General features: G+C 57.7%; 3 protein-coding genes across 9 annotated transcripts; 1 reads left to right on the top strand and 2 right to left on the bottom strand.

Annotated features, from left to right (window-relative positions):
* The first annotated feature begins 596 nt into the window (after positions 1–596).
* Positions 597–13,685, top strand: LENG8 (leukocyte receptor cluster member 8). Of its 6 annotated transcripts, XM_003916091.5 has the most exons (16): positions 597–1,457; positions 3,323–3,415; positions 4,115–4,289; positions 4,670–4,771; positions 5,529–5,639; positions 6,373–6,625; positions 6,893–7,034; positions 7,308–7,511; positions 7,910–8,188; positions 8,267–8,407; positions 8,577–8,862; positions 9,707–9,808; positions 9,894–9,962; positions 10,063–10,192; positions 10,274–10,481; positions 12,439–13,685. In XM_003916091.5, exons 2-16 carry the CDS (start codon positions 3,378–3,380, stop codon positions 12,599–12,601), a joined length of 2,403 nt encoding a protein of 800 aa, XP_003916140.1. In that variant the 5' UTR covers positions 597–1,457; positions 3,323–3,377; the 3' UTR covers positions 12,602–13,685. The 6 variants fall into 6 exon arrangements, with proteins under 6 accessions (XP_003916140.1, XP_017808156.2, XP_021787129.2 ...); XM_017952667.3 differs by lacking the exon at positions 12,439–13,685 and having other exon boundaries at positions 10,274–11,205; XM_009195308.4 differs by lacking the exon at positions 12,439–13,685 and having other exon boundaries at positions 1,297–1,405; positions 10,274–11,205.
* A 791-nt stretch (positions 13,686–14,476) lies between these two features.
* On the bottom strand, positions 14,477–15,190 carry LENG9 (leukocyte receptor cluster member 9). The gene is given in 1 exon segment (NM_001168882.1): positions 14,477–15,190. A coding segment is annotated over 1 exon segment (714 nt).
* Positions 15,191–16,579: 1,389 nt separating this feature from the next.
* CDC42EP5 (CDC42 effector protein 5) lies at positions 16,580–23,730 on the bottom strand. Of its 2 annotated transcripts, XM_009195299.3 has the most exons (3): positions 23,468–23,730; positions 22,850–22,994; positions 16,580–17,101 (listed from the first exon to the last, which is right to left on the bottom strand). In XM_009195299.3, the coding sequence occupies exon 3, from the start codon at positions 17,099–17,101 to the stop codon at positions 16,655–16,657; it is 447 nt and encodes a 148-aa protein (XP_009193563.2). In that variant the 5' UTR covers positions 22,850–22,994; positions 23,468–23,730; the 3' UTR covers positions 16,580–16,654. The 2 variants fall into 2 exon arrangements, with proteins under 2 accessions (XP_009193563.2, NP_001162354.1); NM_001168883.1 differs by lacking the exons at positions 22,850–22,994; positions 23,468–23,730 and having other exon boundaries at positions 16,655–17,101.
* Positions 23,731–24,462: the final 732 nt, after the last annotated feature.

Below are 24,462 nucleotides of genomic sequence, written 5' to 3'. Positions count from 1 at the left end.
TTGAACTCCTGACCTCAGGTGATCCACCCACCTCGGCCTCCCAAAGTGTTGGGATTACAGGTGTGAGCCACCGCGCCCGGCCTTGGCAAGGTTTTGAATAAATCCAAAATTATTCCGGAACAAAAAGTTTGGTACCAAAAAAAAAAAAAAAACCAAAACCAAAACCAAAAACCAAAAAACAAAACCCAAACAAAAACAAAAACAAACAAAAGAAAACGACCCCCCACCACACACAGAAAAAGATCTATGCTAGCATTAACAAAATAATACGTAGTTATGAAAATGGTATGTGCTTTTCAAGCTACAAGTTCATAATGGTACAAAATAAGGAGGAAAACTGCCTCTTAAATCCTACCACTTACTGTGACACAGTGACCGGTCCCTGCAGCGGACTGGATAATTTGTATCCGAGTCCTGGATGGAAACAGGTGGCGCGGAGTTCAGAGAAATGCCTATGTACAGATTTGGTCCAATGTCTCAGCCTGACCTCAGTGACCTCTGGGGGTCCGCTCCGCGCCCACCCTTACACACCTGTGACCCCACACGCTTCCACCCCAGCGCCCTGCAAGCGCGCCAGCTTCCAGCCTCCATCCATCTGAACTCGCCGCGCCCCCTCCACTGCGCCCTTCCAGATTCATTGACTAGGGAAGCCCGCTCTTCCGGGGGGAGCTGTTCCTCACCCCCTTTCTTTATCATTCTCTCCCCAGGGCTTCCACATCACGGTGCTGTGGAGAATCCCGGAACTCTTGTCACGCCAGTGTACATGGAGGAACAGTAATGGCTCCCACTGACTCAGTCAAAACAAGGTTGCGGCCGGGCGCGGTGGCTCACGCCCGTAATCCCAGCACTTGGGAGGCTGAGGCGGACGGATCACGAGGTTAGGAGTTCGAGACCAGCCTGGCCAACATGGTGAAACCCCGTCTTTACTAAAAATACAAAAATTAGCCGGGTATAGTGGCGCGCGCCTGTAATCCCAGCTACTCTGGAGACTGAGGCAGGAGAATTGCTTGAACCCGGGAGGCGGAGGTTGCAGTGAGCCGTGATCGCGCCACTGCACTCCATCCTGGCGGATGACAGAGCAAGAGCAATACCCCGTCTCGGAGAACGAGAACAACAACAACAACAAAACGGGGCTGCGTGGGAGGCAAAAACAGCTAATGCGGCCTCATTTGTCCCCTCGGGGCCACCGTCCCCACCCAGACTTCCGGCCTGCCTTAAAACGCTCATGCGTAAGTGCGTGGGCGGGAGGGCGGGCTCAAGCGTAGCTCGTGGCGGTCATTGGCTGTGCAGGGCCGAGCGAGGCGGGGCGAGGCCGCCGCGTGACGTCAGGACGCCGCGGTCAGAACGTCGAAGCCAAAGAAGACCAGAGCCAGCCGGGTGGCCGAGCTGTGTCGTGGCCGTGTTGGTAATCGCCTGGGTGGTTGTTGGCGTGTCCCTGCAGCGAAGGGTCCTGGTTGGTAAGGGGAGCGGCGGGCGAGCAGGCGGGCGGGGATAGCATCTCCTTTCGGTCTAGTGTCCCGCGAGCCCCGAGGCCTTCTCGGCTGTCGCAGCAGCAGACGCCGCGCGCGAGCGTCGACAGGGTGTGGCGGGGCAGGGGGCAGCCACTGCGCCTGCGCACCGGGCCTGGGGGCGCGCGTTCGGGGACTAGCGCGCGTGCGCCGTAGTCTTCCACTCCCCGTCCCTCTCCCTCGGAGTTCTTGGGGCCCCGGGGCGCGCCCCTCACTCTCCATTGACGGGGTGTTGCCCCGGGCGACGGGCGACTCCAGCGAGTCTTTCTGGGGCGTGGTGCGCAGGCGCGGCCTGGGCAGTGGTTCCGTGGCCAGTCTTTGGGGATCCGGGCGGCCTCCTCCACCCGGCGTCCTCCTTTGCCTTCGCCCAGCCTGCGGGACGGCCAGGTGCTCCCGGGACCCCAGGCTTCACGTCTGGTGCCTGTTCCCGTTCTTGAGACCCGTCCTGGAGTCCTCTCCCCAGCCCCCAACTCCTGACCTTATTTCTGATCTCCGTTCTGCCCGGGGGCGCCTTTTCCTGTGTCCCCGGCACGATCCCTCGTCTCCACTCACGCCCTGTGTCCTGTTTAAGTTAAGCCTTTGCGTTTCTAGGGCTTTTCCACAGCTCCAGACTCCTGTTCCTATCCCGTCAACTTGGGAGAATTCCGGTTCTCCTGCGGGATTCATTATCCTACTTATCGGTTACTCCCTCGCGGGAGTTTAGGCTTCGCCGTCCTCGCCCCGGAGACACTCCACTTTCCTTCCAGTTCTCTCAACCCCACTCTTAATTCCTTGAACATGTTTTGGGTCTTCTTTGGCATTCCCAAAGCTTTATGTCCAGACACCCAACCAAGGTGATCCCTTTTCTCTCCCAGCCCTACCCCTGCTTCCGGGAACCTCCCGTGGAAGCAGGCAGGGGTAGTCCCACTGAGGACTCCCACGTCGGTCTCCTTACTGCCCTTCAGAGACCTGTTTGAAATCAGTCTCTCGGTGCTAAGAACCCGTTTCTTCACGTTGGGGTTCACGTCGGCATTGTCTTTTTTAGAGTTCTCGGAAACCTTTCCACCCTCTCAGCCTTAAGGGTTCCCTCAGACTCTTCTCATTATAGCATCTGTTCTCTTGGTTCAGGTTCCTTTCACAACCCATATTCCCTAGAATTTTTTTTTTTTTTTTTTTTTTTTGGAGACAGTTTCGCTCTTGCTGCCCAGGCTGAAGAGCAGTGGTGTGCAATCTCAACTCACTGCCGTCTGCCTCCCGTGTTGAAGCGATTCTCCTGCCTCAGCCTCCCTAGTAGCTGGGATTACAAGCATGTGCCACCATGCCCAGCTAATTTTGTATTTTTAGTAGAGACGGGGTTAGTCCATGTTGGTTAGGCTGGTCTCGAACTCCTGACCTCAGGTGACCCGCCTGCCTCGGCCTCCCAAAGTGCTGGGATTACAGGCGTGAGCCACCACACCTGGCCCCTAGAATTTTTTTTTAGAACTTTTCCCCTTGGTGGAGGCACTCCCACCCTCTCGACCTTTCATCACACCCTCTTTTTGCTCACATGGATTTCAGACCCTTCTCCTTCCCTTTGGGAAGTCTGTTCTGGCTTCCCTGTTTCCAAATCCTTCGTTTTCCACCTGGAGCACTACAAAGCGGCCAGGGGCTTCTCCTCATACTCCAGCCTTTTTAGTCCACACCCAGAACTCTTCAGATCCTTGACCCCAGTGGCTTCTCTGTCAGCCTCCCCTTTTCTACTTGGCTTCTCGTGAGTCCATCTACTGTTCCTCCCCACTTTGTGACATGTTTTTAGCTCCGCCTTAAGTCTCCCTAACTCATTCTTTTTCTCATAGACAGTGAAAAAGCAGTCTGGCTCCCGAGGTCCACCCCTTATACCCCAAGGTCCAGATGGCGGCCAACGTGGGTGATCAACGTAGCACAGATTGGTTAGTGAGGCGAGAGGGATGGAGGCCGGTCGGGAGGAAGAGGAAGCAAGACCCAGTGCTATCCTCTGGGGTGGGACCTCACGTGGCCTTAGGGGAAGTGATACCACAATCCCTGTGATTGGGGGTGGTGTTGAGGCAAACACAGAGGGAAGCATTCGGTTGTGTGGAGAGGGGCAAGCCTTACCTCTTGGAGCTTTCATTTTTCACAGTACAGTGCTTGCTTTGCAGAATTGTGATGATTCATTCAAGCAAGTATAATTAGGAGGCAGGTTCCCAACACTCAATAGACACTCATTTATTTGTTTTTCTGCAAATTCCTTATTTTTTCTCAAAATAGTGTGATAACCTGCCGACTGGGGTGATGTCAGACGGAATTCCTTGATTCATGAAAGACATAGCCCTAGGAGGTGCCAGGGCCTGTGTTCAGTTCTGTGGGTTCTGTTAATTTTGTTTGTTTGGTTTTAACAAGTCCTGTGTGCCAGGCTCTGGGATAAGTACCTTAAGTGGGTGATCTCATTTATCCCTCCCAGAAGACTCTGAAGCAGAAACCCTTTATCAGCATAGTACAGATTAGAAAACTTAGGCTTAGATAGGTAGTAACAGTTAGATTGGGGATCCAGGGACTGGAATTTGCCTCCCAACTTGCCCACCTGTGTACAGTGGGGAGAACAGGTGTGACTTGAGGTCCTCTCTCTGCAGGTCTTCTCAGTACAGCATGGTGGCTGGGGCAGGCCGAGAGAATGGCATGGAGACGCCAATGCACGAGAACCCGGAGTGGGAGAAGGCCCGCCAGGCCCTGGCCAGCATCAGCAAGTCAGGAGCCGCCGGCAGCTCTGCCAAGTCCAGCAGCAATGGGCCTGTGGCCAGTGCACAAGTGAGAAGGACATGGGGCTGGGGTACCCTGAGCCAGTGGTCGTGGGAGAGAGACAGTCTGGCGTCCTCTTGTATCATTCGGACGGGGTGCTCTGAGGGGAAACATAAAAAGATGTTCCAGGGTATCTAAGTCTGAACGGAAAAGTTCTGTTTCCTTGAGGAATCTAGGGTGTGATGTGGTTCTGAAGAGGGAGGCCATGCCCATGTCCCTGGTCTCTAACGTCCGTGAGTCTCATGGTGGAGACGGTGGCTCACTTTGCAGATACATGAACCCAGTTTCATCCCTTGGCAATTACCCACCAGTAAACAACAGGCTTGTGCTTTGGGGGCCGCCTGTGGATTTGGGCTGCTGACAGCACGTGTGCCTCTCTGTTTCCACAGTACGTGTCCCAGGCAGAAGCCTCAGCTTTGCAGCAGCAGCAGTACTACCAGTGGTACCAGCAGTACAACTATGCCTACCCCTACAGCTACTACTATCCCATGGTGAGTGCCCAGCCGGCGGGGTGGGGCGGGGCGGAGTCTGCCGGGATGGGGCCCGGTGGTGGATGGACTGGAGATAGCGGTGATGACTGCTCAGAAACCCTCTACTTGCCCATGAGGTGCATTCCAAGGTCCTCACCATGAGCCACAAGGTCCTACGTACCTGGTTCTGGTCCCTTCTCTCCTCATGCTTATTCTGCCATGGCCATCAAAGCGGAGACCTCCTTGATGCTCGCCCCTGCCAGGCCTGCTCTTGCTTTGCCCTGGCTGCAGTGCTCCCTGTGTTGCCGCCTCTTGGAGGTCTCTGCTCAGATGCCGCCTTCAGAGAGCCTCTGCCTGACACTGATTGAAAGTAGCATTCCTGCCTTGCAGCCTGTCTCTCTCCCTTTCTTTGCCTTTTTGTTGTTCATGATTCTTATTGCTGGATATATTATATATTGATGTTTACAGCCGGGCATGTAATTCAGGCACAAGCTTCATTAGTTCATGGGTTTTCCTTCTTACTGTTCGTCGTGGTGCTTAGAAAAGTTGGCACTCAGTATTGTTGATTATATTTTTCTGAGAACTAGCTAAGTGAGATGCGGGATTGATAGAGGTTTTTCTTTTTTTAGTAGATGAGGGGGTGTGGTGCATTAATGTAGTGGAGAGAGAAAGGGGTGAGGGATCGGTAGAGGGCCATGGCTGGTGTAGTTCCTGAGTGGGCTGGGGAAGTGGAAAGGGCAGGCCTCCCACTAAACCCTCCCTCCCTGCACCTTTGCAGAGCATGTACCAGAGCTACGGCTCCCCTTCCCAGTATGGGATGGCCAGCTCCTATGGCTCAGCCACACCCCAGCAGCCATCCGCACCCCAGCACCAAGGGACTCTGAACCAGGTAACACCCTAGCCCAGTTCCCATGCCGTGCTCAAGCAGAGGAAATGTAGATTTTTGAATGAGCTGTCAATGAGGAATGGCCTGTGCTCCCTAAACTGCTTTTTTCCTTTGAAGCAACTCCTGGTCTGAAAATGAGGAGGACAAAGCATAGTGTTTGAACCTAGGGTGGGTTTGAGGCCGAGCCAAGGCCAGACCTGAGATGTTGAAAGACGTCTTTTTCCGCAGTGTGGTCACGCACACGGGTTGGGTTTTGCATTTAAGGTGCAGCTTGGAGGGATGGCCGGGCTAGTGCATAGGAGGCAGGTAGGCCTGGGTTTGAATCCCAGCGTGCCCACCCCGGTGTAATTACGTGCGCATCTCGGTCCGCTCTGGGAAGCGGGAAGGATGGCGGCCTCGTCCTCGTGCTCTATGAGTGTGTGTGCTCACATGGCAACGCTGGAGTGGGTGTGTTGTCGGTGGCTGTTACTCCAGCATTGAGACGCTGCCAGCTGCTGCTTCATAGCTCAGGGCCCTGGGAAGTTGCTTAGTCTCTGAGCTGGAGACTTGTCAGCTGTGAAAAGGATTGTTAACAAATGTTAACCTCAGAGAGCTACTGAGGACTCGAATGAGCACGTGTGGGAAGGTCACAGGAGGGTCGAGTGCTGTGACCACTGTGTCCTCATGGTGAGGGCTGAGTGCCACTCGCCAGCTCCCGAATCTGCCTCCCGTGCTTAGCGCCTGCTTCCTTCTGCAGCCCCCAGTCCCCGGCATGGATGAGGGCATGTCCTACCAGGCTCCCCCTCAGCAGCTGCCGTCGGCTCAGCCCCCTCAGCCCTCAAATCCCCCGCATGGGGCTCACACGCTGAACAGTGGCCCTCAGCCTGGGACAGCTCCAGCCACACAGCACAGCCAGGCGGGGCCCGCCACAGGCCAGGCCTATGGGCCACACAGCTACACTGAACCTGCCAAGCCCAAGAAGGGCCAACAACTGTGGAACCGCATGAAACGTAAGTCGGCAAAGCCGTGTGGAGGCTCGAGGGGTTGGGGCCCTTACAGAGCTCCTAGGTGTGAGGCATATGGTGTGTGCTGCTCCTTATTTCTGGGTGTTGTGATCGCCAGGCTTGGGGTGGGGCTGCTTTGGACCAGCACGTGTGTGCTGGAGCCCTCCTCTAGAACCTGACCGCTCCTCCCTGCATTTCCACATCCTGCTGTCCCCTGGGGACCTCTGGATGTGCTGGGGAAGGGCCTAACTCTAGCTTTTGCTGCCCTCACAGCAGCCCCTGGAACTGGAGGTCTCAAGTTCAACATCCAGAAGCGACCGTTTGCTGTCACCACCCAGAGCTTTGGCTCCAACGCAGAGGGCCAGCACGGCGGCTTCGGCCCCCAGCCCAACCCTGAGAAAGCTCAGAACCACAGGTGACGTCTGCCCACTTGCCCCGTCACAGCCCCGCACACTGCACTCAGCGTCTGTGGTCCAGTGCCACTGGCCAGCTGCCACCCCGAGCCTCAGTGTGCACCTCTGGAAAGGGGAGAAGGACCCTCCCTTGGGGGTTGCTGTGAGCACTGAAGGAGACAGAAGGAGAGCATGGGGACTGTGTCCCGCTGTGTGTCGGCTCAGAGTGGTGCTGGGGATAGTCTTCTGAGTTTGGGAATTCTCTACAACCGAGCCCCTCATCTGTCCTCCCGCAGTGGGTCCTCTGCCCGGGGGAACCTGTCTGGGAAGCCCGACGACTGGCCCCAGGACATGAAAGAGTATGTGGAGCGCTGCTTCACCGCCTGTGAGTCGGAGGAGGACAAGGACCGCACGGAAAAGCTGCTCAAGGAGGTGCTGCAGGCGCGGCTGCAGGACGGCTCGGCCTATACCATTGACTGGAGCCGGGAGCCCCTGCCAGGGTTAGTGTGGGTGGGGGACGTAGGTGGGAGGGTGGTGCTGTGCGAGGCACGGGCTGGGTATGGAAGTAGGAGAGTTGGGGGTCCCAGGTACCAGGAGTTCCAAAGAGAAATGAACTGGAAAGTTGGCTCCCAGGGGAATGAAGTCCTGGTTGGAGGGAGGCCAGTGGGTGGGGTGGGGACCATGGATGCTGCAGAGGTGTGCATTGCTTAGTGGTTAAGCGCACCCTCTGGACACAGAAAACCTGGGTTTGTATTTCATTTCTGCACCGTAATAGCTGAGCCGCCTGGGGTAAGTGCCTTTCCTTTCGGAGGTAGGTTGGTAGATTGAGGGAGGTGGTATTGGCTGTCCTGCCCGTGTCTGGCGGGGATGGTAATGCCCTGCCCTGCTGTATCCTCAGGTTGACCCGGGAGCCTGTGGCCGAGAGCCCTAAGAAGAAGCGGTGGGAGGCCCCTAGCAGCCTTCACCCTCCTAGAGGGGCGGGCTCAGCGACTAGGGGCGGGGGTGCCCCGTCCCAGCGAGGGACGCCGGGGGCTGGGGGTGCTGGTCGAGCCCGGGGCAACAGCTTCACCAAGTTTGGCAACCGCAATGTCTTCATGAAGGACAACAGCTCTTCGTCCAGCACAGACTCCCGCTCCCGCTCCTCCTCCAGGTCCCCAACCCGCCACTTCCGCAGAAGGTACTGAGGCTCCGGGCTGGGGTGGGGGTGTGTGGGGGAGGGGCGTTTCAGGCCTGATCTTCCTGCTTCTTCCTGCAGTGACTCCCACTCAGACTCCGACAGTTCCTACTCAGGAAACGAGTGTCACCCTGTGGGCCGCAGGAACCCGCCCCCTAAGGGCCGGGGCGGTCGAGGGGCCCATATGGATCGGGGCCGAGGCAGGGCGCAGCGTGGGAAGAGGTGAGACTGGGTAGGGGCTTGAGACACAGGCCAGGGTGGAGGAGGGTACTGGGGACCTGTGGGAGAAGGAGGAAGAGGCTAGACAGGTGGATGGCCAGCTGCCAAAGAGGCGAGGCTGTAGGGTGGCTGGAGACACCCGTCCCGCTCAACTGCCTTCACCCCTTCCTAGGCATGATCTGGCTTCCACCAAGCGCAGTCGAAAGAAGATGGCGGCGCTGGAGTGCGAGGACCCCGAGCGCGAGCTGAAGAAGCAGAAGCGGGCAGCTCGCTTCCAGCATGGACACTCCCGCCGTCTGCGCCTCGAGCCCCTGGTGCTGCAGATGAGCAGCCTGGAGAGCAGCGGGGCCGACCCTGACTGGCAGGAGCTGCAGATCGTGGGCACCTGCCCTGACATCACCAAGCACTACCTGCGCCTCACCTGTGCCCCCGACCCGTCCACCGTGCGCCCTGTGGCAGTAAGTGCCCGGCTGGGCTGGGCAGTTCTGCTCTGTGAGGCCCTGCTGGCTCAGGACTTGGAGAGCCGAGCCAGGGAGGGTGGCAGAGGCCACATGGGGGCTCTGGTATGGCAGGGGAAGCCCGGCCAGGGAAGCCTCGGCCGGTCTGCGTTCTGAGAGGAGCGCGAAGGCACACTGCTGCCCCGGATCCTGCATGGTGGGTGTGCAGCTTGGCCGGCGAATCGCTTGCCCTCTGGGCCATGGTCCCTGGCTTAGGTGACAGGGAGCACAGAGCCTTCTCCCAGGCCCGTGGGCTGTGGGGCACGGGGGGCTGTGCTTCCCAGGGTTTGCGTCCTCACTGTTCTGCTGCAGAACGTGTGAACAGCCGTGTGCTTACGGGGAAATGGGTGTGGGGTGGCCACTCTTAACCCATGTCTGGTGTGTTTTTTCTCTTTTTTTTTTAATTGGTGGGGGAGAGAGTCTTGCTTTGTTGCCCAAGCTGGAGTACAGTAGCGTGATCTTGGCTCACTGCAACCTCCGTTCCCTGGCTTCACGCGATTCTCCTGCCTCAGCCTCCTCAGTGGCTGGGATTACAGGCGTGCACCACCACACCCGGCTAATTTTTGTATTTTCAGTAGAGACGGGGTTTCACCATGTTGGCCAGGCTGGTCTCAAACTCCTGACATCAGATGATCCACCTGCCTTGGCCTCCCAGAGTGCTGAGATTACAGGCGTGAGCCACTGCGTCCGGCCTTTTTTTGTTGTTTTTTTCCTTAATGTTGCAACTCTCCTACCAAATCAGTGGAAACCCTTGCCTACTGGACCTGAGCTGTACTCCGAGTGCTAATTCAGTTTCCTTTTCCAGGTTTTGAAAAAATCGCTGTGCATGGTGAAGTCCCACTGGAAAGAGAAGCAGGACTACGCGTTTGCCTGCGAGCAGATGAAGTCGATCCGGCAGGATCTGACGGTGAGTCTCGTGCTGGGAAGGGCCTGGCCTCAGCCAGTCCTGCCTCCCGCTCCTTGTGACTCTTGTTCTCGCCCCGTGGCCCCAGGTGCAGGGCATCCGCACCGAGTTCACGGTGGAGGTGTATGAGACCCACGCCCGGATCGCTTTGGAGAAGGTGAGCTGGCCTCTGCGGGCCTCCCCAGCCCCTTTCCTGCTGCTCTTCTGCCCTCAGCACCCTCACTCTGCTCTCCTCCCTCCATGCCTCTGCCTTGCAGGGTGACCATGAAGAGTTTAACCAGTGCCAGACGCAGCTCAAGTCGCTGTACGCCGAGAACTTGCCTGGCAACGTGGGCGAGTTTACTGCCTACCGAATCCTCTACTACATCTTCACCAAGAACTCGGGAGGTGAGGCCCAGTCCCTGGGACGGAGGCCGTGGTGCCCAGGGTTGAGCCCTGCTGACTTGACCCTCTTTGTCTTGGCGCTAGACATCACCACGGAGCTGGCATACCTCACCCGAGAACTGAAGGCAGATCCTTGCGTGGCCCACGCCTTGGCATTAAGGACAGCCTGGGCCCTGGGCAACTACCACCGCTTTTTCCGGCTCTACTGCCATGCACCCTGCATGTCTGGCTACCTCGTGGACAAGTTTGCAGATCGGGAACGCAAGGTCGCCCTCAAAGCCATGATCAAAACGTATGTGATGCCAAGCTCCCTTCTGCCCTTGCTCTTCCCATCCTTCTGCCTCACACCACCTCTCAGACCAGCTCCTGGCCGCAGGCCTCCCCTAGCCTCCGACCCTTCTCCTGGTCCTTGCTCCCCCATCTTTCTCCATTCAGCCCTCCCCTCTCCAGTTCCTCTTGCTTTCCTTCTTGGCCACCTCTGTGTTCCGGGTCACTCCTCCCCGCCTCCCCACTGTTCCCAGCTCACTGCCTCTGGGGCCTCTTTTCCACCCCGTCTGTGCGTCTCTTCCTCCTGTTCTCTCCTGCCTGGATCCCCCAGTTCACTCCGCGCTCTGGGCTTCCTCCGAACCCTGAGGTCGCTGTTTCTCAGCTTGTCGCTGTGCTCCCGCCATAGAGGCCATCCAGGCAGTCTCTGGTCTAACAGGACAAGGCCCTGTCCCACGCAGCTCCTTGGAGAGCACCAGAAACACTTAGGGAGACGCCTGCGATGAGGCCACACTGGGTGCGGTGCCAAAGGCCCCTGGTCAGGCCAGGCCCCTGCAGTGTCCTTTGTTCACTAGACATTGCTCTTGGCTCGCTGTGGGTAGGGGACAGTTGCTTGACTCACGTTTAGACGCATGGTTCTGTCTGGTGATTGAGGTGCCCAGGCGACGCTGGGCAATGTCAAGAGAGGTTTTCGGTTGTCACAGCAAGGGGATGCTCTTGGCATCTAGTGAGTGGAGGCCAGGGGTGCTGAGGCCAGGTATGCAGCCCCACCACTGCCACTGGGGCCCAGAGGTCAGTCTTGCCGAGGTGGAGAAATTCTGGTCGAAGAGGTTGACCAGTAGACTGGAGAGGCTTGAGTGCCTGGCCAGGTGGCCCTCTGGTTGAGGTCATAGCCACAGCATAGTTTGGAGCTAGGGAGGGATCGTCAGCCTGGAGGTTGGGAGACTCATCCTGGAATCTAGTGTGGATTAAGCCAACTTCAGGGAGAGGCTGAGCCAGGGTAGGAGTCACAGGAGCAGACGAGCATGTGGGATGCCGTGCCCAGAGCTCCATGCCAGCTTGGGAAGTTAGAGGCAGGAGGCTGCCCAGTCTGCTGCCATGATGGGCCCCATGAATGGCGGCTCTCAAGCTTCCGACTGCACAGGGTCCTGTGGTGGAGCGTCCTGGTGAATCGATGCCTAATTGGCCTTGGTTGGGAACATAGCCGAGAGGCTCCTCGTGGGTGGGGCCCTAGTCTGTCATTGACCTCATTGTGTCAGCACCTTTCCCCCAAGGAGGCTGACGCTGCCCTGCCAGCGAGACTGGGAGATGGCGTGGACTCGGATCCCAGGGCCTCCATGAAGCTCTGGCTTTGGAGCAGAAGCGGGTTCCAGGACTTAGTGCCCCTCACTTGGTGCCTTGGTTCCTGTGTGTGTGGAAAGGGTAGGGCGCACCGCCTGTGGAAGAGGGTTCAGGGAGCTCTGAGGACCTGGGTCGTGCTAGATGCTTAGTAGTGTGGCTTACAGCAGCCAGAAGTGGCTGCTTTCAGTATGTAGTGGTGAGTGCTGGCGGCGCCCCTGTGCCTGGCTTCCCAAAGACACTGGAATGCAGGGCAGGGGAAGCAGCGAGGGCCGGGTCCCCACGGTGGCCCTGGCAGCCCTGCCATCCCCATCCCCTGCCGCGTGTTGCTCCCTCCATCTGACCCCTGCCCCTAAGCCAGCGGAGAAGCCCGCTGGGCCCTTCCCTGCCTGTCCCCTCTCCTCCCTGGCCCCCTGCACAGGTAAGTGAGGGCGAGGGGGGGCACAGCTGGGGGCTGGGGCCACTAACCCCACCCCGGGCCCCCCCAAGCCCCTGAGGTGGGGAGGCTGGGAGGCGGGTGGGGAAGCCAGCAGGTACTGTGCTGAGGAAATCCTGTGGGTACCCGAATGGGGGGCCTCCCCGCTCGTGGGGCCCTCCCCTGCCCTCCCGCCCGCCCGCCTCATCACCTTCTCCTCTTGTCTCCATAGCTTCCGCCCTGCGCTGCCAGTCTCCTACCTGCAGGCCGAGCTGGCCTTCGAGGGCGAGGCCGCCTGCCGGGCCTTCCTAGAGCCCCTGGGCCTGGCCTACACGGGCCCGGACAACTCCAGCATCGACTGCCGCCTCAGCCTGGCGCAGCTGTCAGCCTTCTGAGCACCCAGCGAGGAGGGGGCGGGGGCAGGGGCTGCAGCCCCCAGCGCTGCCTTTGCGGATTCTGTTTTTGAGCCGTGGACTTGGGTTGTAAATTTATCTGTGGGGAGTGGGCTCCAGGAAGAGCCACCATCCCTGCCCCCGTTTTCCCACCGGGGAGTCTGTACAGAGATTTTTCTACGTTTTTATTTTTTGCCTCAGAGGGATGGGATTGGGGAGGAGGGGATGGGCAGCGGAGGGTTGGGGGCATGGTCTGCAGGCTCATCTGTGTCCGCCTTTCACTCCACTAATGCTGTCTCAGTGTTTTCTCTCTCTCTCTTTCGAGCTTGCACTCCGGTACCCGACCCGGCGCCCTGGCCCATCCCATGCCGGGGGGCCAGTGGAAAGAAGACAGGCCGTCCAGCCCGTGCCCGCCTGCGGCGGGGGCATCCAGCAAGCCTGCCCACCGCCTGCTGCCTCACCTGCTTCGCCACAGACTCTTGTTCCCAGCCCTTTGGGGCCTCCGTGTTTGGGGTGAGGGGAGCTGCTTAGAGACTGTGCCCGTCCTTGGCCCCCCACCCTGAAGTGCCAGCACCACCAGCACCAGATCCTCCGCCGCCACACCGCACTGAGGACACGCCGGCCGGGCCGCCTCGTCTCAAGTTGTATAAAGTTGTCTCCGTGTCCCCTCCTCCCTCTGCCCCAATGTCTCTTCTGATTTTTTTTTCCCCTTTCCTTCCCTCCTCCCCGCATTCCTCCCTTGGTTCAGCACAGGTAAAATGGTTCCCCTCCCTCCCTGCCTTCATGGATCACCAGCTCACGTCATGTTGCCTTCTCTTTTCTTTGTGTGTGTGTTTAAGTTATTTTTCTTCCTCCTTTCCCTTTTCTTTTTGGCCCTCCCTCCCTCCCTCTTCTGCCATGTAACTGGAGGATGTGCTATGAGTTTGCAAACAGCTGGACTGTCAGGCTGCTTTTTTTCCAGATGTTCCTCCTCTGCCTTCCCTTCCCCTCCTCTCCCCTCCCTTTCCTTCCTTCCTTCCTTTCCTTGGAGCACTGAGCACCATTTGGAAGCTTGAGAGAAACCAAAATTAAAGAGAGAGAGAGAGAGCACACGCTCCCGCTTTGTCCTTCCTGTGTGGGCTGTTTGCATCCATTGTCTCCTCCAGAGGTTTGGGGGTGTCACTCCAGTGGGATCTCAGCCAGGGGCTGGAAAGGCCCCCGTGTCCTCGCCATACGGCACAGCCAGAGTGTCTGCAGGGTCTGGCACCCCGCTTCCTGGCTGAGGGTGAATTCCAGCTTGGGGAGGTGGACTTGGGAACCATGGGGCACCTTGGCCACGATGAGGTGTCGATGCAGCTGCCCTGGAGACTGTAGCACTCTCAGCCCCTCGGCTTCCAGCCTCTGGCTCAGCATTTGTGCCATGCCTTCCAGTGTGGGAGAGGGTGGGCACAGAGCACATGAGGGCCCAGGAGGACCAGCTCCCTAAAGCTCAGCTGAGGGGGTGTGTTTAGCCCCAGGGGCAAGAGGATCGTCTCAGAGACCTGATGGTAGCCGCCGCCTCCCCAGCGCCTGCCGGTAGCAGCAGGGCCAGTGGCAGGTGTAGGTTCTGGGTGGGCACAGGAAGTCGGCGCGGTGTGGGGCCACGTGGACCAGGTATTCCTGGGCCTTGGTCACTTCTGCTTGTAGCCCAGGCTGGGTCACCATGAGGGCCACAAAATGGGGTGCGGTTGGCGAGGGGCTGCACACTAAGGCGGGCCCCTTTGTCCTCGGGCCAGGCCCCAGGACCCCACTCGGCTTCTGTCTCCTCAGCGGGGCCCCCCGGGGCTGCCAGAGCCTGTGCTTCCTTGCTTCGCAGCCATGTGATCCTGGCGGCTGCTGTTGGCTTCAGTGCCGCCTCAGTCACTCCTGCGAGGCGTCCTCTTGGGGCCAGTGTTCAAAATCGGCAGCTGCGCCCAGCGCGTGCTCCTGGGCCGCCTCCAGCTCTCCGGCTTCCTCCACGCCTGGCTCTTGGTGCCCTGTGCGGAGCGGCCCTGTGCTCCCCCGCTCGGGGGCAGCCTGGGCCTCCTGCCCTGCCACCGCCGGTGTCCACTCGGCGTCCGCCGCCCCGTGGGCGCCCTCGTTGTCCAGCGCGTCCAGGATGGTGGGCCCGCGTCCCGCCGTCGAGCCAGAGCCGAAGACGAGGTCGGTGCGCGAGGCGCGGTCCCACACGAGGCGGCCGCGGAAGCGGAAGAAGCGCACTCGGTGCTGGGGCACGGCCAGCACGCCGGGCCCGAGCGCCGCCAGCGGCTCGTCCCAGCAGAAGGCGCTGAAGGGCTCCTCGCGCACGCCCAGAAAGCGGTCGACGTAGCCCACCGAGAAGTCGGCGGGGTCGAGGCGCGGGTCCCAGCGGATGCGCTGGATGACATCTGCGGCTGTGCGCAGCGGCGGCTTCTTGGCCCCGGCCTCGGGCTGCGCCTCGCAGTCAGGCGGCGCCGGCGCCCCAGGGTGGGGCTGGCGGCAGCGGGCGCCGAAGCGGCAGCGGCCTTCCAGGAAGAAGCGGCAGGCCGGCGGGGGCGCGGGTTCCGTGGCGGGGGCTTCCTGCGGCAACTCCGGCTGTCCTCTGGCCGCTGCCATGGGTGCGGGGAGCTGGCACGCCCGCCGCGCAGACCAGGTCACCCCGTACGGAGGGCGGCTCCGCTTGGAGGCACCGAGCTTCACCCGACAGTGACGTCAGCGGCCCGCGCTCCGGCCCAGCCCAGGGGACCACGCCCCGGGCCCTCGCGAGGACTCTGGCCCCGTCCTTCCCTCGTGGAGAGCCTGACACCGCTGCTCTGGGACTTCCCGGCTGCGCCCTCCCCCAGCGCCGGGAAAGCGAGCTCCGGAAAGGCTGCGGCCGTCTCGGTCTCCCGGAGCTCTTGGGAGCCTGGCCCCGCCCCTTTCCCGGTGATACGTGTGAATTGCCTCTTTCTGGGTGATTTACATGCAATGCCCCGCCCCTTTCCTGGTGATTACGTGTGCCTCGCCCCTTTTTAGGTGATTTCCATGTAGTGCCCCGCCCCTTTCCGGGTGATTTACGTGTGCCCCGCCCATTTCAGGTGTGTTACATGTGTGCCTCTCCCTTTCCCAAGTGATTTACATGTGTTCTCCGCTCCTTTCAGGGTAATTTACATGTAATGCCCCGCCCCTTTCCGGGTGATTTACGTGTGCCCCGCTTTTAGGTTATTTACATGTGTGCCTCTCCCCTTCCCAAGTGATTTGTATGTGTGCCCCATCCCTTTTTAGGTGATTTACATGCGTGCCCTGCCCCTTTCCCGGTGATCCTTTTGTGCTGCCCCTTTCCGGGTGATTTACATGTGTGCCTCTCCCCAAGTAATTTACATATGGTGCCCCGCCCCTTTCCTGGTGATACATGTGTGCCCCGCCCCTGAGGGGACGTCTCTAAAGAACCTGGACCCGCCCTCAGTCCAGGCGATTTACATTTGCGGCCGCGTCCCTCAGGGAAACTTAAGAGAACCTGGCCCCTCAGTCCAAATCATTTGCACGTTTCGCCCCATCCTTCTGGGACCTTAAAGAAGCAAGATGCCAGCGGACCCTTCCCCCACGGAGACCAGGCCCCGACTGCTCTAAAAGGTTCCCAGACACTTCCCTCTGCAGCCGCTCCCAGAGTAAAGGGCGGCCCCGCCCGGTCGGAGTCCACCCGAGGCGTGGAGGCCCAGGACTCCCGGGGCTACAGCAATCGGCAGCCCCGCCTCGGCGGGCTCTGCGGTGGCTGAGTCTGGCCCGGCCCCAGGACCAAGTGCAGCCAGCGGTGGCGCTCAGTATTTGACGAACGGGACTGCGGGAGCGGCCGCCTCTGCAAGCGGCACCGCCTGGCCACGCCCCCGGGCTCTCTTAAAGGAGCCGCACCCCACCCCAGGGCAATCGTCCGACCCGGAGCAGATCTCCCGGTGACACCTCCGGCTCTCAGAGGCGCCAGGACCCTATCAGTCATCCCTTCCCACGTGCAAAGTGAAAAGTCAGAGCCCGGGCACACGCCTTGGACGTTTATGTATACAGAAGTGGGGTGCCGGGCGGGAAAGGCGCGGGGAATGGGGGAACCTAGAGGCCGATGACGTCGTCCAGCTCGAGGTCCCCGCTGGGGCGGCAGCGGGCCTTGGGGGGCTGCGTCCCGGGGCGGGGTTCCGCGTCGGGCTTGGCGGCAGCTGCCTCCGGGCGCGCCGCGTCCATGACGCCCAGCACGGCGTCCAGCATGGAGGGCCCCAGATCCAGGTGGAAGGACAGAAGCGGGTCGGCAGGCGAGGGCGCCGCGGGCTGCGGGACGGCGGGCGGCGGTGGGGAGCGGGGGGCCCCCACGGGGGGCGCCCGGGGCTCTGGGGGCGGCCCGCCACCGTGGCGGCTCAGGAACGAGGTGTCCCCGAAGGCGTCGCCGCCGCGCCCCACGTGCAGCGTGTGCCGGAAGTCGCCGAGCGGCGCGGAGATGGACAGGGCGCCGCGATCCGGCCGCTTCTTGGGCTGCGCGGGGCCCAGCTGCTTCAGCACGGGCATCTGCGAGGGGCACGGGAGGGTCAGCGAGGCCCCAGCCCCGGGGCTCGCAGCCGAGAGACTGCTCAAAGGACGATGGGGGACGGCTCCCGTTTTTTTGTTGTTGTTGTTTTGAGATGGAGTCTCACTCTGTCGCCCAGGCTGGAGTGCAGTGGCGCCATCCCAGCTCACCGCCCCCCCCCCCCCCACCTCCCGGGTTCAGGCGATTCTTCCTCCTCAGCCTCCCGAGTAGCTGAGATTACAGGTACCCTCCACCACACCCAGCCAATGTTTGTATTTTGGTAGAGACGGGTTTCACAATATTGGCCAGGCTGGTCTTGAACTCCTGACCTCAGGTGAGCAGCCCGCCTCGGCCTCCCAAAGTGCTGGGATTACAGGCGTGAGTCACCGCGCCCGGCCTCCCGTGTCACAGATGGGGTAAGATGAGACTCCAGGAGGTCCCATGGGCACAGCTGCTGAACTCACATTCGGATCGAGGTTTTCCTAACCTGACTCCAGAATTCCCATGACCACCACGCTATGCCGATCCTCCTAAGAGCGAATACTTGAGCCTTCCTAGAGGCCAAATAACAAATATTTCACAAACCCTTCACAGTGCTTCTCAGACTTGACTGATAGAAAACTCCAGCTTGTTGGCCCAGGTGCGGTGGCTCACGCCTGTAATCCCAGCTTGAGAGGCCGAGGCAGGCGGATCGCTTGAGGCCAGGAGCTCGAGACCAGCCTAAGCAACATGGCGAAACCCCAACTCTATAAAAAATGCAAAAATTAGCGAGGCATGGTGGCGCACGCGTGTCATCCCAGCTAAAGTAGGAGAATCCCTTGAAGCCTGGAGGCAGAGGTTGCAGGGAGCCGAGACTGTGTCACTGCACTGGCCACTGCACTCCAGCCTGGGCAACAGGAGTGAAACCCTGGCTCAATGGAAAGAAAAAGAAAACTCCAGCTTGTCAAAGATGGAAATTCCCAGGCTCCTTTTCTGAAGACAGGGCTGACTTTGTCCATTGAGCAAAGCAGATCCTGCCTAGAGCCCACCAGGCACACAAGGAAGAGGCCCAGGCAGACTTTGCCTAGGGTGCATTTTATGATTTGAATTACAGTCCTTGGTATCTATGGGTTCCGCATCAACAGATTCAATTAACTGCTGATCAAAAATACTGGGGAAAAATACAGTAATAAAAAAACGAGTACAAGTTTCAAGCAATATAACACTTATTTGCAAAGCATTTACATTGTATTATGCATTATAAGTAATCTAGAGATGATTTAAAGTGTAGGAAAGGATGTACATAGATTATATGCAAATACTAGGGCATTTATATAAGAGACTTAAACATCTTCAGAGTTTGGTATCCATGGGGATCCCAGAACCAATCCCATCACTGCTACCAAGGGGCAACTGTACCTGATCTTGAAAGACTACAACCTAATATTATGATGTCTTATGTTTTCTAAAATAATAATAATACAAATTCCCTAGCCAGGCACGGTGGCTCACACCTGTAATCTGAGCACTTTGGGAGGCTGAAGCAGGTGGATCACCTGAGGTCAGGACTTCAAGACCAGCCTGACCAACATGGTGAAACCCCGTTTCTACTAAAAAAAAATACAAAATTAGCTGGTTGTGGTGGTGCATGCCTGTAATCCCAGCTACTTGAGAGGCTGAGGCAGGAGAATCGCTTGAACTTGGGAGGCGGAGGTCGCAGTGAGGTGAGATTGTGCCACTGCACTCCAGCCAGGGTGACAGAGTATGACTGTCTCAAAAAAAAAAAAAAATCCCCTATGTTAAAAGATGGGAAGAATTGCATATATTTGAAACTGCACCAAATTCATTTTTTTTGGAGACGGAGTCTTGTTCCGTTGCCCAGGCTGGGGTTCGAGCAATTCTCCTGCCTCAGCCTCCCAAGCAGCTGGAATTACAGGCGTGTGCTGCCATGCCCGGCAAATTTTTGTATTTTTAGTAGAGACGGGGTTTCACTATGTTGGCCAGGCTGGTCTCAAACTCATGACTTCAGGTGATCCGCCTGCCTTGGCCTCCCAAAGTGTGGGGATTACAGGCATGAGCCACCACGCGTGGCCTAAATTCAATGAGAAATAGAACTGCAGCCACAGCCTCTGCCCATATCCTGGTCATTGCATGTTTTGTATGGAACTTCTGGGAGGGACTCTGATGACCTTGTACTTTTGTTTTAACAGTCACTGTTATCGCAACAATAAAAACCTATTTCAGTTGAAGCCCTACCCTTTGCCAGCTGTATGAATTGGAATAAATTACTTTATTTCCCTGTCTATTTTTCTATCTGTAAGATAAATAAAATAACACTACCTTCCTTTCAGGATACACAGAAAAGTCTGATCAGAGAAAACTATACTTGTAATAGTGCTCACCTATTGGTAGTGCTAGCATTGGGGGTAAAATATTTCCCTAACAATAACTGTGGAACAAAAATTAGGTTGGATAGAACACTGATGTTGTTTGCATAGTAACAGGCACCCTGGGAAGTACTGGTGATAATATGGATGAAAATGAAAGCCAAAGGGATTTAAAATAATTATAGATGGCTAGATTTGGAAGACTGGCCTCTGCCACACACACACACACACACACACACACACACACACACACACACACACTTTACATTGATTTCCATGGGGAAACTAGTTTTGATTTACTACCTCTGCAGCATTTATCAAATTTCTCTGACCTCAACCTAGATGAATAAATATATTTTTATCGTTACCTAGCACACAGTCTCCGCTCCCTCCTTACCCATAATGGAAACAAACATTTTGAGAAACAAGATTTGTCTTGTTTTGAGACAGGGTCTCACTCTGTCACCCAGCTGGAGTGCGTGGTGAGATCTTGGCTTAGTGCAACCTCCGCCTCCCGAACTCAAGCGATCCTCCCACCTCAGCCTCCTGAGTAGCTGGGACTACAGGTTCATGCCACCACGTAGTGTTATTTTTGTATTTTTTTTGTAGAGGTGGGGTTTCGCCATGTTGCCCCGACTGGTCTCAAACTCCTGAGCTCAAGCAATCTGCCTGCCTTGGCCTCCCAAAGTGCTAAGATTACAGGTGTGTGCCACCAAGCCTGGCCAATACTTGTCTTACAACGTGGTAGATACTCTGATTTATTTATTTATTCCTTCCTTCCTCTCTCTCTTTCTCTCTCCTTTTTTCCCTTCTTTCTTTTCCTCTTTTTTTTTCTTTCTTCTATTTCTTTCTTTCTTTTTCTTTCCTTCTTTCTCTCTTTCTTTCTCTCTCTTTCTTTCTTTTTCTTTTTTTCTTCTTTCTCGCTCCCTCTTTCTTTCTTAGTCTTGCTCTGTCGCACAGGCCGGAGTGCAATGGCATGATCTCGGCTCACCGCAACCTCCGCCCCCCAGGTTCAAGTGACTCTGCTGCCTCAGCCTCCCGAGTAGCTGGGATTACAGGTACACACCACCACGCCTGGCTAAATTTTTGTATTTTTAGTAGAGATGGGGTTTCACCATGTTGGCCAGGCTGGTTTCGAACTCCTGACCTCGTGATCTGCCCGCCTCAGCCTCCCAAAGTGCTGGGATTGCAGCCGTGAGCCACCGCGCCCGGCCCCTACTCTGATATTTTCTATTGTACTCGATTTTGTTTTTAAATGTTGAACTCAGCTCATGAATGTATCTTCTGGATCCACAGTTAAAAAATCCTCTCCAGCTGCGAACACAGCCTGTGATCTCAGCACTTCCTCTGCAGTGAGTCAGAGGTGAACAGTGGAATTCCGAAAGCCCAATATGCAGGTTTGAATCTGGCTGTGCTGATTGCTGTGTGGCTCTGAGCAACTTACTTGACCTTTCTGACCTCATTTCCTTATCTTGAAAATGGCATGATAGGAAGATAATACTTTGCAGTCCTTTTGCAAGAATTGGTGGAATGATATACCCATGTAAGTCTTGGCACAGCACCCAGCACACAGGGAACGTTCAATTAGCACGTGCTCAATGGAGTCGCACTTTGGCTCATTCTCCCAGTGTTCCAGAGAAGGAAATGGGTGATCAGAGAGAGGATGTGACTGCCCAAGATCACAAAGCCAGCTCTGGGGAACTCCAGTGTCCAGAGCTGGCTCCCTCCACTCTGCTACCTCTTGACTCCTGGACAGCTCTCAGCTCCTGCCTCTGCTCAAACCCAGCTCCCAGCATGCATCTCGCATCCCCCTTCCATTGCCCTATCAGTGGTCACCATTTTCCAGCACCTGGCAACACACATAAAGTCTTGGTTTCTGACATGAAACACGCCTGGCTCAAATTTTGCCATTTCCTTCTTGCGGGATCCCAAACCGGCTTCCTCAACCTAAAGCTCAGTTTACTCCTCGAAAAACAGGGGTTGGAACTCCTGTTTGTGGCTGGGCGCCGTGGCTCACACCTATAATCCCAGCTCTTTGGGAGGCCGAGACAGGAGGATTGCTTGAGCCCAGAAGTTTGAGACCAGCATGGGCAACAAAGTGAGATGACCTCTCTACAATAATAAAAACAAAACATTAGCCAGGTGCTGTGTCATGCACCTGCAGTTCTAGCTACTTGGGGGGCTGAAAAGGGAAGATGACTTGAGCCCAGGAGTCTGAGGCTGCAGTGAGCTACGATCGTCCCACCACACTTCAGCCTGGGCAACAGAATAAGACCCTGTCTCAAGAAGAAAAGAAAACAAAAGAAAAGGAGAGAGAGAGAGAGAAGGAAAGGAAGGAAAGGAAAGGAGGGCGGGGAGGGAGGGAAAAAAAGGAAGGAAGGAAGGAGAGAAAGAAAGAAGAAAGAAAAGAAAGACTACATTCAGGGGGCCAAAATTTCATTTCCCAAGTGCTTATCCTGCCTGAGTGCCTCCCCATGAATGAACTAATTTATTTAATCTTCAGGACAACCCCATTTTACAGATGCGTGATGGCTGAGACACAGAGAGGTTAGGTAACTTGCCCTGGGTCACTCAGCAGCAAATGCTGGGCGCCAGATTCGGAATCCAGATGAACTCTAGCTACCCACAGAAGAGGATGGACAGGCCACCCCATGGGAAAAAAAAAAATAATCATGTTCTGATTTGATGTGAACGCCAGGGATTTCCTCTGACACCCTTGATTGTCTTTTTTCCTTTCCAGTCCAGACCACGACAACGAGTTGGAAGTCGTTTTCCAACGCCACCCCTGCGCCCTAGCTCTGAGACCCTGGGTAAGTCACTTCGCTTCTGCCAGCCTGGGTGTCCTCTTAAATAGAAGCCTCCGACCTCCCTCTGGTTGAGTCGTGTTTAAAGCAATGAGGTCATGCTTGGAAAAAGTCCCTCCCGCTGCCAGGCCTCGGGACAGAGGGGCTGTTGTTTGCGACCAACGTGGAACAGGCAGAAAGCGGGGCGCGACCGTGGAGCCCCGGGAGCCCCTGGCCTCGCGTTCTCCCCCGGCCTCCACCCACCCCTCTCTTTCCTGCTGGGGCAGGGCTACGGCTCCAGGTGCAGGGTGGTGGGCACAGCTGGTTCACCTCTGTCCTCTCTCAGTCCCGGCCCCGCCAGGACGGAAATAACAACCCGCTCTAGATCCGGCCCGACTGGTTCTCAGACCCGTGGGAGCTGCGGGGAGGCGGGTGGGGACCCCAGATGGGGAGACCCCCGGCCCGGTAAGGGCTTCACTGCGCGCTTCCTGCAGCCACGTGGCTGTGGCCGGGAATTCAGCGGCCGCCGTCTCCTGCGCTTTCTGCCCCCTCTTCCCTCCCGACCAGGACCCCAGGACCCCTGTCCCCCACCGCGCCTTACCTCGCGGTCCTCCCAGAGCGGGGCAGGAGCGCGCTCACCACTGCGGCTCTAGCCTGGACCCCCGGTTCCCTGGCTCCGAGTCCGCCTCCACCTCCCTAATCCTCGGCCCCCGCCTTCTTCCTTCTTCCTCCGGGCGGGATCTCACCTGGTACAGAAAGTGTCATGAGGAACCCGGAGGGGGTTTCAGGGGCCAGGCATCCGGGTCCGCAGAGCCACCTCCTTCTTCGCCCTCAGGTCCCAGGCGTCCTAGCTCTTAGCTTTCTTAATCCTACCCCAGACCCGAAAGTCAGCCCCTCCTCCCTCAGACCTAGGGGTCCAGACGCCCCAGCACCCTCATCCCTCAGCCCCAGGAGTCCAGGCCCCCAGCCCCTCCTCCCTCAGACCCAGGGGTCCAGGCCCCAGCGCCTCCTCCCTCAGACCCAGGAGTCCAGGCCCCAGCGCCTCCTCCCTCAGACCCAGGGATCCAGACGCCCCAGTGCCCTCCTCCCTCAGCTCCTGGAGTCCAGACCCCAGCCCCTCCTTCCTCAACCCCAGGAGTCCAGACCCCCAGCCCCTCCTCCCTCACGCCTAGGAGTCCAGACCCCACCCCTGGCAAGCCCTGGCATAAGGCCCCTTTACCTGCGCCGGGAACTAAAGTGTCAGCCCCTCTCGGGGGCCATGGTAGGAGCCCAGGCAGAAGCGGAATCGCCGCCCAGTCCCCAGGCAGAGCGGGTTTTGGCACAGGCCCCTCCCAGCCTTTCTTATCCCCCAAAAGTTTGCCTCTAGGATTTAAAGGACTAGAAAGCAGTGGTGGAAAAGCTGAGGCCCCTCTGGGCGGAGTGTGGGGGCGGGAGGAGGCCAGGACTGAGTGTGCAGGGGGAACTGGCAGAGGGGGTGGGGCTGGACAGGGCGCGCCCCCAGCCTGGCCCCTCCCCTGCCCAGCTTGGAATTTCCTGAAACTGGGGAAGTCTGGCTGTTTAGAAGAGTAATTTCTTCCAGATTGCAGCTGTATGAGAGGGAGACAGAGAGACAGGACAGAGAGAGAGGGAGAAGGTCAGACAGTGAAAGCAGCAGGAGGATGAAGAGCACGGAGGGTGTCTGAGGCTTTGCATCCACTAGATGAACTTTCCTGCCTGAAGCCACTCATAGAAAGGTCATAGAAAGGTCATATCTCATTCTAAGCACCCGTGTCTACTGATGACAAGAGAGTGAGGTTTGGGTGTCAGGACAATTCCTTCAGGGCAGTGTGGGCAGGGAGAGAGCAGAGGGGGAGAGCAGAGTCCCAAGGCAGGATGCAGCTCAGTGGGAAGAAGGTGGAAGCCCAGGTGGGAGGCTGGGTCAGTGGAAGGGAAGTGGAGGCCCAGGTGGGGGACGCTGGGTCAGTGGAAGGGAGGTGGAGGCCCAGGTGGGAGGCTGGGTCAGTGAGGTGGGAGGTGGAGGCCCAGGTGTGATGCTGGGTCATTGGGAGGGAGGTGGAGGTCCAGGTGGTAGGCAGCTCAGTGAAAGGGGAGGCCCAGGTGAAAGGCTGGGTCAATGGGAGAGAGGTGGAGGCTCAGGGGGAGGTTGGGTCAGTGGGCTGCGTCAGTGGTGGGGGGAGGTGGAGGCCCAGGTGGGATGCTGGGTCATTAGGAGGG

This window comes from Papio anubis, chromosome 20 (genome assembly GCF_008728515.1).
Source record: "Papio anubis isolate 15944 chromosome 20, Panubis1.0, whole genome shotgun sequence".
NCBI lineage: Eukaryota > Metazoa > Chordata > Mammalia > Primates > Cercopithecidae > Papio > Papio anubis.
This window is presented reverse-complemented; position numbering and strand designations above follow the sequence as displayed.

What these genes read in the sequence shown, in the direction of transcription:
- CDC42EP5 (XM_009195299.3), bottom strand. Translation starts at nt 17,101, where the DNA reads ATGCCCGTGCTGAAGCAGCTGGGCCCCGCGCAGCCCAAGAAGCGGCCG.
- LENG8 (XM_017952667.3), top strand. Translation starts at nt 3,378, where the DNA reads ATGGCGGCCAACGTGGGTGATCAACGTAGCACAGATTG. An exon ending in ACCCGCCACTTCCGCAGAAG is followed by an intron (nt 8,189 to 8,266) that starts GTACTGAGGCTC and finishes TTCTTCCTGCAG; the next exon opens with TGACTCCCACTCAGACTCCG. An exon ending in CCCGGATCGCTTTGGAGAAG is followed by an intron (nt 9,963 to 10,062) that starts GTGAGCTGGCCT and finishes TCTGCCTTGCAG; the next exon opens with GGTGACCATGAAGAGTTTAA.